Genomic DNA, 13,225 nt, shown 5'->3' on the forward strand with positions numbered 1-13,225 from the left:
TCAAATTCAGCAAGGTCCTCGATCCTCTGGCCCTTCCTTCCCCCTGCCTCTGGGGTCTCCCCACGCTCTCAATGTTCAATGATGCCCACCTTGCTCCAGGCCTTTAAATCACACATGGGGCCTCAATTTCTGGAAAAAAGTTCTTGCTTTCCTCCCCTGGTACCTTTTTGAGGAACAGCTTCTCCCACTCTTCTCCCAGTTTAATTCCTTATTGACCTTTAGGACTCAGCCCAGACAGATCTCTACTGACACACATGCCCCTCTCTCCCTAGAATGTGCTATGTTTGCATAGCCCTTTTGTGACACTTACCAGAGGATTTCATGGAAGTTGAATAGTCCACTCCTTGCTGCCTGGTAACATGACTTCTTTCAAAAGAAAACAAACATTTATGGTCTGTTAAGTACTGTGCTAGGCTCCGAGAGAGGGACAAAACAAGCATGGCCCTCCTTCATGGAACTTACAGCATTTGTTCTTTACTTTGCACCAGAGTACTTACTCTATCATTCAAACAAATATTTGTCTTTTTGATTTTTGTTTGTTTTCAGAGTCTGGTCCCAGCATTACACGCTGCCATCACCTCCCACTACAAGAGTTGTTAAGTGCCACAGACTGGGTGGGCAAGGTGTACCTGAAGCCGAGTTCAGCCTGCCTGAGACATATAATGAACAGCAAATTTTAGCTTCTGAGCCAGCGCACAGGGACTAGTGGGCCAGGGGGAGCTTAACCACTGCACCATTACAGCTTTTAATTCCATCTAGGAGCCATGCCAGTGAGCCTAGAACAAAAGCAATTATAATTTAAGATGAATGTCATTAATTACATCATTTTGAGCTGTTCAACATTAACTCCACTAAAATCACATCAGAAACTGAAAAAGAATAACTGAAGGAAATTAGGTATAAATAAATTTATAATAGGCACCAAATTCCCTTGAAATCTCAACCAGTTCTCAGAACCCTGATACTATTTCTATCAATAAAAAGTTAATGCATTTAATGAACTATGTTCCCCAAAAGTCAGTTTTACTATATAATTTAAAAATCAAAATTAGAAATAAAAAAATTTTTTAAGGTAATGTAGTTCATACATACACACAGATCCGATCATTCCTCTACGGAAAAGCTTGCATTATTCTGTATATAGTCAAGCTTTTGACCTGAGGAACGTTTGCTCTTAAAATCATGTGTTGATTTTATTAATCAGTTACTTAGGGTTCTGGGGCCACTTTACTGCCACTACCTACAATAAATTGTGTGGTGAATTATGAAGACCATAATTTCTATATGAATTATTTCCTCTAGATGATGTTCCCCGTAAACCACAGGGTGGTGAGCTTGAACAGAATCAAAATCCATGTTCTAAAACTAGTTTCCAAAATGGGCAGGAGAAATAGATATTTCTGCCCCTTATAATCGTTCCTTTTCACTTATTTTTATTCTGATGATGAAGTACACTGAGCAGCCTTGAAGAATATATATAGTCATATTGATCTAGAGACAAAGGGAAGTGATCTCTCAGCCCCTTCCAAATCTAAAACTTCATAATTATCATTCTAAATATGAAATGCGATTTCTATGATTTATTTTCATTACAAAGCTTCCGCATAGTCTTAATTTACACTGCTTAGAAAATTTATTACAGCTGCTTGATGATATTTAATTTGCTGTCCTGTTTTATGTTCCTCCCTGAGTTAGTGATTTCTAAGTGTTTTCCATCTTTTATCTGCTACTGCTCACATAGCTGTTTGTACATAATAATAAGCTTTGACTAAACGGATTTTAATTCCAGGATATTTCTAAGCTCTCTAAATTGCTTTAAATTATATTGCTTCTATCATCCAACACATTTAATTGTATCTGTACAATTAATAAGCATAAGGCTTCTTCTAGATCTCTAATTAAGACAAGGGGAGAAAGTTCCCCTGGCATATGAGAGTGCACCCATGCCCATACAAAGACTAGACTAGTTATCATTATCCTATTTATAGTTCTTAAACCCTGAGCTCAGAAAAATTAAAATTCAGCTTATGTGAATTCATTATTTTCTCATTATATTTTATGAGCTTGGCAAAAATGTGGAGGCTTAAGTGTGAAGGGTAATGATACAAATTAAACAGAAACATTAACCAAGTCTAAAAATAGTGTAGAAGCTAAAATTCCTTCCCCTTTTCTCAGTAAATCACACAAAATAAGTGAGACCCAGACAACATTAACTCTAAAAAGCATAAGCATAGGTAGATCCTGAAAATTCACTATTGAATTTTTATATGTAAGTGGGAAATTTCAGCCCTGGAAGAAAGCTGAAATACACTCAGAACTTTGATCATGGAAAACATGGCAAAACTTTAAAATTACATGTTCACATTACTTCAAAGGCAGATAAAGTTCCTGAGAAAATGAGTAAATTATCACGATATTCCATTTTTGACATGTAAATCATCTTGATGATGTGAGCAGTTGTTACGTGTATTTGTGCCAGAGTGACATTTGGGCTTGGAAGGGCTCACCTGCAATCTTTGTTTTCATTTCTTTTTCCAGAGTCTCTACTGACACCACGCTTGGCCCCTGGCAGGCCCTTCACAGGCTGCATCCGTCACTTTGTGATTGACGGGCGCCCTGTGAGCTTCAGCAAAGCAGCCCTGGTCAGCGGCGCCGTGAGCATCAACTCTTGTCCCGCAGCCTGACACCCAGAGCAAAGCTGCCCCCGTACAAAGTTCTTTAGAGCACTGAAAGAAACGCAAAGCCAGCCAGGAGGAACAGCCACTTTTCCTCCCAGTGGGAGCCTTCATCTAGTTGAGCGGGACTTAAATGAATCGTCAGGGAATGGATGTTTATTATTTCTCATTTGGATTCTTACCTTGGATCCAAAATGTCTGCAGTGAACAACAATCAAAGGAGCGTCACACTTACTTGCATTGTATTATTTCCTGCTGGTGAAATTACTGTTCCTGTTTCTAACGAAATAGAAGGGATTCTAAATAAACACTGGCGCACATTTTTAAGTATGGCTAGATTCTCAGGTTCATCTTTCTTTGAGGGACGATACTTTGAATTGAATTATACCAAAATAATCTGACATATACTTTACTTTATCCTGAAAACATTTACTAATTTACATAAAATCTGGAATTAGATGGCAGGCTTGCTTTTAGTACTTTTGTTTGATCTATCAGTATAACAAGAATATTTTAGGTTTATAGCAGTTATAAGGTTTAATAAAGTAACTTTCTAACAAATTATTAGAAAAATGGAAGCATAACTTAATTTTTTCTAGAGAAGAAAAAAGGAGTTAAACCACTTTTTTTATTTCTTTAAAGGAAAAATAAAACAGCATGAGGGGGAAGCTCCTGTAAGATATTACTGTGTGTTCTATAGGAATCATAAAGGACATTACAGCAAAGAAAGTAGGACATAATCATAAAATTCTATTTAAAAGTATAAAAGTCCTTTTATTAAAAGATTTTTCCCCACATACAACTAGTATTTTCTAATTTTATGATTTTCTTAGGTGTCTATATTCATAGTCTAGAAAAAATAAGCTTGAGTAGCTGGTGTGATATTAAAATACAGAAACGGAAATAAAAGAATTATACATGAAAAGATAATCAACATTGAAGACAGAATGAGAGAAAATAGGCCCTCACAGCAATAGGATTAAAGGTATGTAAAAGGAATAACTTTTAGGGGCAAGGGAAGGGGGCACAAAATATTTTGAGGAATTACTAAGGGAATAAAATAATCTCTGACCTTGGGGAAAATATATATGTAAATTATTATCTAAGATAGATATACATATATATCTACATATATTCCCCAGCTACCCTCTAGTCTCAGGTACATTAATAATAAAGTTGAAGATATCAATGAAAATAGCTAATATCAATTCATAGAGGAGTTACTGCATGCCAAACTCCATGATAAGCTAAAGTTGATTTGATCATTACATTAATCCTATGAGGTGGCATTCGCAGATGAGAAACCTGAGACTTAGAAAAGTTAGGGATATATTGTCAGCTGTCATTCAGCTAGGCCGAAGAGCCAGGTTTCAAAACGAGAGGCAGCATGATTATCCCCTTGCTTCCTGCCTCCAGAGAACTGTCTGCCAGCTATCAGCTGTTCTCTAAAGCTGGAGTCACAAACCCAAATGCCTATAGAGCCAGTGAGTTACCTAATAAAGGAGTAAAGCTGGTAGGATCTGACTGACAAAATCAAGAGGGCCCTTGCCAGGCTTATCTAGAAAGCCAGCAGGTGCTCAACTCAGCTAACTCTCACCATGAAAGAACTCAAGTCTTAAAGGACCAGAACTTCCAACAGAAGTTGGAAATGTGAAATTTGGGGGGTTCAGAATGGCCTGAGTTTCAGTTGGTAACTAATTAAATTAAAGCAATAGCAACCACAATACCAGGCTGACCAAACAAAACCTTCTAAGAGCCATATGTGACATCTAAACTAAAAACTCTGAATCCAAGAGTCTAGAGCCTTATCAAGTACAGACTGAAACAGTGCTCAAAACACACTGCACCCTCATAATATTCCATCAGACCCAAACAGGAAGAAGTGGTTCTGAAACACCCTACCATTTTCTTTTCCAAAAGATTTTTCACAGAAGCATCCTAGAGGGCCACCTAGTTCCTCATTCTCAGCAATAGCACAAAATAAACAAAACCAGCCCAGCTGCAGACCCTGTCTGGACCTACGCAGTAGTTCTAGCAGGCATGCTCATGGACACACATATATAGACTGAAAACACAAAAATTCTTCTACCTTCTCCACAGTTTACAAAGCCACTTTGCAGAGTTAGTATTTCACATTCTTATACTTGACAAATGAGAATCAACTGAAGCTACTGACCCATATACCTCCTAACCACCCCAAGATGACCTGAACCTTTGAATTTGCCATTCTTAAGAGCCTGATTCAGCTCTTAGATGGGACTCCATCTTCTTCCAGCTTCTGTCTAGGGAGGAAAAAAAAGTCATATTTTTTTTCTTTTAGTTAAACATAGTATATCAGGATTTCATATAGAGAAATATGGGTTGGTGCTCATAGCATTTTGACAAATTTTTGTTTTGTTCCCTGCCAGTTCAGAGCCCTTTCAAAATGAGGAGGGCTCCCATAGCCCCAGTTTGAGGGAGGAGCCCTATTTAGGCCTCTGTCCTATCTCCTCCTGTCACGACTACAGCTGATTGGACAAGAGGACTCTACTACAGCTTCCGAGTGAAGCAATATCCCATTATCTGGTGGTGTGAAAAGATGAATTCAAACAATCAGATATTTTCTCTTAAAATTCTGAATTGGGAAACATGAAAAGAATCAAGCACTTAGCAGTAGAAGCTGAAGCCAAAATAAAACTATCTGAAAGTATGATTTTAAGTGTTTACCACACACATTTATAAACACACTTTTAAAAAAAGGAAAGAAAAAGAACTTAGTATTTCCCATTCTGTAGATGTAGTATAATACACCTACCTGCCTGTTGTCTAACCATCTCAATTCTCAGCCTGGAGTTTGTAGGGAGGGAATGTATTTCAGAAGATACTCAGATCTATTTGTTTTCTGGGCCCCCACATCCTTGTATGCAACATGGTAGTATAGGGTGTCAAGTAGAGTCTTTACTATTTCCTTAAATCTGTGACTACAGCCCATAACTGGGACCATAAAACAGTAAATACATCACATCTGAAGTGTGGAGTCAATCCCTTCTCCTTTAGGACTGACTCAGAGAAATCATTTTAGCATAACCAGCAATATAACACAAAAATCCCCCGATATGCCCCCCCACACACACACAGTCTATATAAAGAGGCTAGAAGGGCAACAAAATGAGGCACCATCCAGAATGTAAACTCCATGAAATTGTGTATGTTATTCACTGATGTGTTGTAAGAGCAATGGAATAGCACTTGACACCTAGATAAACCTAGCTCAATACATATTTGTTGAGTGACTTTCAGGAAAGCAGAATTTCCATAAAAGTTACCCCTTACCTTACCTCCCAGTGAAATCACTCGTAAAGTGCCTAGGACTCTTGAGGGGAAAAAAAAAAAATCTGGTATTGACTCTCCACCTGGGATCCCCTGAGCCCCAGGGATCTCTGATTGCTGAGGATGTAGGGAGTAGATGAGGGAAAAAATGGTACAGCCCACCAGAGAGACAAGAAGCACTCCCTCAGATCTCTGGTAACCTTTCAAGTCCTGAAAAGTAGGGGAGAAGGTTGGCTACATGGATAAGGCCACTCAGTTTTTAAACTTCACAACACCAGAGGACATCATCCCCAGAGGACACTGCTAGAGGAGAGAATGGCTCAGGTGGCAGGTGGAGGGGTGGGATGGGAGGTAGATGAGATTGAGGAATGAAAGCCTGTTATCATCTGCCAAAGCATAGGACAGAAAAGCCCACATAAGAGGAAGTTAGCATGATATGACCAGCCAGAAGCAGCAACTGAATCCCTCAAGGAGCTCCTAAAGTATAGTAATGGTGGCTACTCAACACTGAGTGCCTCGCCAAGCTAGCCAGACCATAGTGCACTTACAGTGAGCTAAATCGGCCACCTCAACAAAATATGTTTTAAAATGATCACCTCTAAAGATGAATGATTAATGAGCTGATGTCAACCTGGGGGAAGGTTATGAAAGCATGATGCCCCCAAACCTGTTTATATTCCCTTACATAAAGCCCATATCTAGCAATGTAAGCAATGTAGGAAGGCATTTACTCAAGGCAGAGGCTTTAGAAGAGTAAAGAATTCATACTGGTAAAAAACTTATTGGTTTATCCTTTTAATATGTCTTTATGATCTACAGCAATGTCTCTACTCTCATTCCTGATATCAGTAGTTTGTGTCTTCTTTTTTTCCTGATAATTCTGTTGAGGTCTATCAATTTTATTGATCTTTTCGAAGTACCAGCTTTTGGTTTCATTGATTGTTCTCTATTATTTATTTTTATTTTATTGCTCTCTGGTCTTTCTTGTTTCTTTCTTACTGCCTCTTCTGGGTTTCATTTGCCCTTTTCTGCTTTCTTAAGGTGAAAGCTTAGATCATTCGCTTGAGATGTTTCTTCTTTTCTAATGAAAGAATTTAATGTTTTCTAAGCACTATTCATCTGTACGTCATCCATTTTGATATGTTGTGTTTCCATTTTCATTCAGCTCAAAATACTCTTCTAATTTCTCCTGCCATTTCTTCTTTATTCATGGGTTATTTGAAAACCTGTCATTTAAGTATCCCAATATTTGGAGATTCTCTGGATATTTTTCTTTGATTTCTAACTTAATTCTACTGTGGAATATACTTGCATACTCTGTATATTTTGCCTATTTTTCAATTTATTGAGACTTGTCTCGTTGCCTACAATGTGGTCATTCTTGGTGAGTTTTCCATGTGTACTTGAAAAGAATGTACAGTTTCTGCCATACTATCGTTCTTCTACCAGTTGTTGAAAGATGTTGAAATCTCCAACTACTAAAATGTGGAGTTGTTTTCTTTTCAATTTCATCAGTTTTTGATTCATATACTTTGAAGCTCTGCATAAACACTTAAATTTGTTATGACCATTTTAACATTATGAAATGCCTTTCTTTATCCCTGGTAGTAGTCTTTGCTCTAAAATTGTCTTGTCTATTACTAATACAGGCTATTCCAACTTTCTTTTGATTAATGTTTACATGGTATATCTATTTTACCTTTTATATTTTTAATCTATGTGTTTCTTAGTAGTTAAAGTAAGTTCAAGTAGATAGCATCTTCTTCTCTAGCCAATCTGAGTATCTCTGCCTATTCACTGAAGTATTTAGACTTTTTGTAATTAATGTAAATATCAGTATAATTTGGCTTAAATTCATTATCTTTGTTTCCTTTTTCCCCTTTTCCTGGCTTCTTTAGGATTGAGTGATATTTATTCCATTTTATCTCCACTATTGGGTATTAACTCTCTGTTATTATTTGCTTTTAGAGATAACTCTAAAGTTTACAATTTATTGGGACTCCTGTGGCTCAGTTTGGTTAAGCGTCTTGGGATCGAGCCCCACCTTGGGCTCCTTGCTCAGCGAGGAGCTTGCTTCTCCCTCTTCCTCTGCCGGCCATTCCCCCTGCTTGTGCTCTCCCGCACGCATGATCTCTCTCTCTCTGTTAAATAAATAAATAAAATCTTAAAAAAAAAAAAAAAAAAGATATCAAGCCAGAAACTGGCTTAGGGTATTCAAGTGAAAGGATTCAGCTAAGTGGCAACCCAAATATAAACAAAAGAAACCAGCCTAAAACACATTAAGTATTTAGAACAGGCCCTTCATGATTGATAATTAAGGTGGATTAACCTTCATCCTGAATTATTGATATTAATGATCCACTGTGAGCAAAATGATCTCTAAAGTACTTTCTAATTGTGAAATATTATTCTGTCTTATCTATCAAACATAACTGATGGCTTATCACTACAAATTTTATAAGACATTGTGTCTTTTCCTACTAAAAGAAAATATTTCCACTATTGTCATCATCCAAAGGTGCCACCACTTTTATTTGTTTATCAGATCATAAGATGATACTGGCCCATTACCCTTGACCTAGTCAAACCTCTACAAAAGGCTTAATGATGCTATTTAGGATGCATTTCCTTGCTGCTTTTTGCAGGTGGCTTTCGCATTGTTGCATAGACAGTGATAGGAACATCAGTTATTGTCAGGCAATGACTTCCAGGGCATCTTCGGAGTTGCCTGAATAAGAGAGCAAATGACATGTGGTTTGATACTAAATAGGAAATTTTTTCAGAGGAGCAAAGTTTGCATATCAACTGTTTTAAATCATTTTGAAAGCTTTGAATGTCACAATATAATTATAACACAGTGGCACTGATGAGCCAGACATTTTAGACCTATGTTGCAAAGAAATTGTGATTGTTGCCATACATTTAGTCACAGGAAATTTATAAATATAAAATAACCCTCTGGATGATCATTTTGAAAGGTATGCAGTGATTGCTAAATGGCAAAAAAAAGGCGGGGCGTGGGGAAGTGCATAGTTCTAAACATAGTGATAATACTATGGCAATTTATGCATATAGGCACCTTAAAATCACTTCAATTGAGTGATCTAAAAACTAGAATATTTTTGGAAAAATATAAAACTGAACATGCTATTCCATACACTATTCAAATGTTGACTGAATTTCAGGTTTAAAAGAATCTTTAGGGGCACCTGGGTGGCTCAGACGTTAAGCGTCTGCCTTCGGCTCAGGTCATGGTTCCAGGGTCCTGGGATCGAGCCCCACATAGGGCTCCCTGCTCAGCGGGAAGCAGGGAAGCCTGCTTCTCTCTCTCCCACTCCCCCTGCCTGTGTTCCCTCTCTCACTGTGTCTCTCTCTGTCAAATAAATAAATACAATCTTTAAAAAATAAAAGAATCTTTAAATGGCATCTAGTCCAAAAATACAACTAGTGCTTGAATTTCTCTTCCAACATTCCCACCAGATAATCACCTAACCTCAGACATTTCTAAAGACAAGTGCTTAGTACTTCCCAAAATAGTAGTGCATCCTTGAACAACTCTGATTTTTAAAGTACCTGCCTTATTAAGCTCAAATCTGTGTTCTAAAAATTTCTAAGCCATGAGAAATCTAACAATGTATATTTGATGTTTTGCTATGGTAAGCAGCAGAAAAGTGAAACAACTCCTATTCTTCATAGTTTTCTTCAATTTGCAGAAAATGATTTTGTTTTATAAAATATTCATACTCTATATTACTATCTTTCTGTTAAAAGTCGAATCAAAGCCAAAGTGACACTAAATCTGAGGTTGGGGTCTTCTTCATATTTGTCGCCTTATGCCTAGCATATAGGAGGCCTAAAGGTTTGCTTGTTTAAATGAATGCTATCTTTCTTCTATCTATCAACAACAACGTAACAACAATCTAGCTAAAAATTCACCAAAAAAAGAATTGGTCTATCACTGAGACTTAACAAAGGTACCAAAAACAGACTGGCTAAGAAAACCTGTAATCTGTTAATACTAATTTCATAAGCAATGTTTGTTAATATTAATTTAATGGTCCTGGATTTTTTTCTTGCTAATATTGAACACCAACTAAAGCTTATATTGATAATAGCCATTACACATTTCCGCAGTCATCAGGATGAGCAGACCTTACCTAGTTGGTGACATCTCTTTCCCATTACAGGCAGCACTGGAGCTCAGCCCCGATTCCAGCCCAGCTGAAGAATCTCCTCCTTCCACTGGAAACCTCCTTGGCTGGGTCCCAAACTGAAAAGGCATAATTCACTGAAAACCTAGATCAGAAAGTTAAAATAATGGCATTGGGTTGAGTTGTCTTCAGAAAGTTCTTTGGAGTCTTTAATGTTATTATTTTGTACACACACACAACTATATACAGATATATAGAAACGACATTTCAAAGTATCTATAGAAGTATATAAATGCTATATTACACAACTCCCCTTTACATACAATTTGAAGTCTAGCAACAAATATAAAACAGCCATTAGATGGTAGAAGTAAACTGTGCCCTATGGTTAACATTACTGAAGTCTATTTCTGCTATGTGAAAAAAACCCAGCTTGCTTGAAATGGGTGTTAACAATAAACAAGCTTGAGCTCCTACTTCCACTCCCCACTGCCTCTCTGTCAAACCCTTCTCTTCCTTATAAGTAGAGCCGAGCCTCACATCCTCCATGATAGGTTCCATTAATCCTGTTCCTGATGATCATTCAACCCCCCGCCTCTGTACATTTACAGCACATTAGTTAAGAAAGTGGGAGAGTTGGACAGACTATGTAATCCTAAGCAAGGTATTTAACCAAGCACGCTTCTCAAGGATAAATCGGAAATAATAGTATCTCTTTCCAGGGTAATAGTGTGGATTACATTAGGTAATACATGTAAAATGCAATGCCTAACACATAGTTAGTGCTCCATAAATGTTAATTATTAGTACCCAGTGGATGCTACTGGGCATTATTAAATATATGTACACAAACACACACATAACATAATGTATATGTCAGATATAAGTATGATACACAAACACACACACAACTATATAAAATAAGCTCTTTACTGCCTACTATTGCCTCTACTTGGAACTCTTCCCTACCCCACTGCTCCCCACTCCTTACTTGCTAGGACCAACTCATTCATTAAGTCTGAATTTACAGTTCACTTTCTCAGAGAAGCCATCCATAACCACTCCATTATAGAAGTTTTCACAGCACTCTCTATTTTGGCTTTATAACAGTTATCACTCTAATTCAGGATTCCTCAACTGTGACACCATGCACATCTGGGGCCAGATAGCTCTTTGTTGGGGAGAGAAGTTGCCCTGTGCTTTGTAGAATGTTTTGTAGCATCAAGGCGTCCACCCACTGCACACCAATAGCACCTCCCCCAAAGCTGTGACAATCAAAAATGTCTCCAGATATTGCCAATATGTTCCCTGGTGGAGAAGGGGAAGAAATCATCCCCTGTTGAGAACCAGCGCCCTAATTTTTTGTAAATGTTTTTACTTAATCATTGCCCCTCCCACCTTTCATACCTATCTTTGTCACCACTCACTGAATCCTTAATACCTAGAACAGTGGCTGGCACACCGTAATTAATAACTTTTGTATAAATTTATATGTGTTCAAAAAAAGACAGGAAAAATGAAATATGTCTTATAACTGTTTTTTTATGCCTAGAAGAGTATTCTATGCCTAATAAGTGTTTGTTGTGGTAATAATAAAACTAAATTATTAAAGTTTAGGAATTTGAATATTATATATAATGGTTTTTATAGACTGTGTTTCCTTTATCAAGGAAAAAAAGTGGTATGCTCAATGACAAGTTAGTAAAACTACAGTAAAATCTATGGTTTAGTATAACTATCTAATTTATGTAGATACCAAGTTCTGGCTAATTCGATCAAGGATACATAGACTTACCAAAATAGGCTGAGTCTGATTCCTGTAGAGGTGAATAAATCAACTGCTTCTACTGACCTTCCATAGAAGGTTGGAATTGCCAAAGGAATGATGATCAAATGTTCCAGTGACACCCAGAAATTATTACATCAGAAGATTCTTTCACATAGTTTCCTACCTGCTAAAGAATAAAATGTCACAATTCATAGCTCCAGCAGCAAGCTGAAACTCAGCAAAGAATTATCTCTGAAGTTTGTTTGACAGTCTTATTCTTTTCACTGCCTCATTCTCCAATGATATGAAATATTTTAATCTATGAATGAATTTACTTATATTCTACGCCTACAGTCTAATCTGTACAAAATCATGAGATTCTTCTCATTTTATATCCCATTTTCTTCATTATCTTTATCTTCCAGTTTTTCCCTTAACTATTAATACAAACTAATCCAATCTAACAATGTCCTCATCCCACACCAAAGGCCTCAAACTGCACCTTTACAAATTTCCCTATGGCTCTTCCTATGTGGGATTCTTTATATCTCCCTAATGCCTGGACTACCTCTTCTTTTCTATTTCCCCAAGAACCTTGAAATTCCCAAGTGACAGAAATAAGGACAACTGAGAAAACAAGAATACATCTTATACTGTCTTCTCTGTTCTGTTCCCTGGACCCTGAGGCTCTCCTCTGTACCATCTTTGTCAAAGGAATGATGATCAAATGTCCCAGTAACACCCCAAAATTATGACATCAGAATTCTCTCACATAGGGCTCCTGGGTGGCTCAGTCGGTTAAGCGACTGCCTTTGGCTCAGGTCATGATCCCGGGGTCCTGGGATCGAGTCCCGCAACAGGCTCCCTGCTCAGCGGGGAGTCTGCATCTCCCTCTGCCTCTGCCTGCCACTCCCCCTGCTTGTGTGCTGACTCTCTCTCTCTCTCTCTCAATCTCTCTCTCTCTCTCTGTCAAATAAATAAATAAAATCTTGAAAAAAAATAATTCTTTCACATAGGTTCCTATCTGCTAAAGAATAAAATGTCTCATAGTTCATAGCCCCAGCAACAAGATGAAACTTATCTTCTGAACTCTCTCCCCTGCCTTCCCTCTCCCAACTTCTGTAGCAATAGCTTACCTCACAGAATGTAATGCTAAAGTATAACCCTTAAGCCAGAACATTTCTCTTCAGCTAATCTTTTTTTTCAATTTTCATAGTTGATGACAAACTATTAAATGACATGAAGCATTTTTTTTCATTTAATAAAAACCTTTTTTACTACCCACATTTTCTAAGTTCCCACTGTTCTGTTTTTATATGATT

The 13,225-nt window shown here is 37.5% G+C and overlaps 2 protein-coding genes across 2 annotated transcripts in view; one reads left to right on the top strand and one right to left on the bottom strand.

The window, feature by feature from the left end:
* Positions 1–2,963, top strand: part of LAMA4 (laminin subunit alpha 4) — a 146,581-nt gene extending 143,618 nt beyond the window's left edge. Inside the window, exon 38 of the mRNA XM_028104167.2 lies at positions 2,539–2,963. Coding sequence (XP_027959968.2) covers positions 2,539–2,684 — 146 coding nt within the window. The 3' untranslated portion in view covers positions 2,685–2,963. The remainder of the gene's footprint in view (positions 1–2,538) is intronic.
* A 5,587-nt stretch (positions 2,964–8,550) lies between these two features.
* On the bottom strand, positions 8,551–12,079 carry FAM229B (family with sequence similarity 229 member B). Its single transcript, XM_028104259.2, has 3 exons — positions 11,931–12,079; positions 10,142–10,280; positions 8,551–8,712 (listed from the first exon to the last, which is right to left on the bottom strand). The coding sequence occupies exons 2-3, from the start codon at positions 10,264–10,266 to the stop codon at positions 8,595–8,597; spliced, it is 243 nt and encodes an 80-aa protein (XP_027960060.1). The 5' UTR covers positions 10,267–10,280; positions 11,931–12,079; the 3' UTR covers positions 8,551–8,594.
* Positions 12,080–13,225: the final 1,146 nt, after the last annotated feature.

This window comes from Eumetopias jubatus, unplaced genomic scaffold, assembly GCF_037043125.1.
Source record: "Eumetopias jubatus isolate StellerSeaLion01/CBP00866 unplaced genomic scaffold, mEumJub1_p1.0 scaffold_6, whole genome shotgun sequence".
In the NCBI taxonomy this organism is placed as follows: domain Eukaryota; kingdom Metazoa; phylum Chordata; class Mammalia; order Carnivora; family Otariidae; genus Eumetopias; species Eumetopias jubatus.

What these genes read in the sequence shown, in the direction of transcription:
- FAM229B (XM_028104259.2), bottom strand. Translation starts at nt 10,266, where the DNA reads ATGCCTTTTCAGTTTGGGACCCAGCCAAGGAGGTTTCCAGTGGAAGGA. An exon ending in AAAGAGATGTCACCAACTAG is followed by an intron (nt 8,713 to 10,141) that starts GTAAGGTCTGCT and finishes TCTCTTATTCAG; the next exon opens with GCAACTCCGAAGATGCCCTG.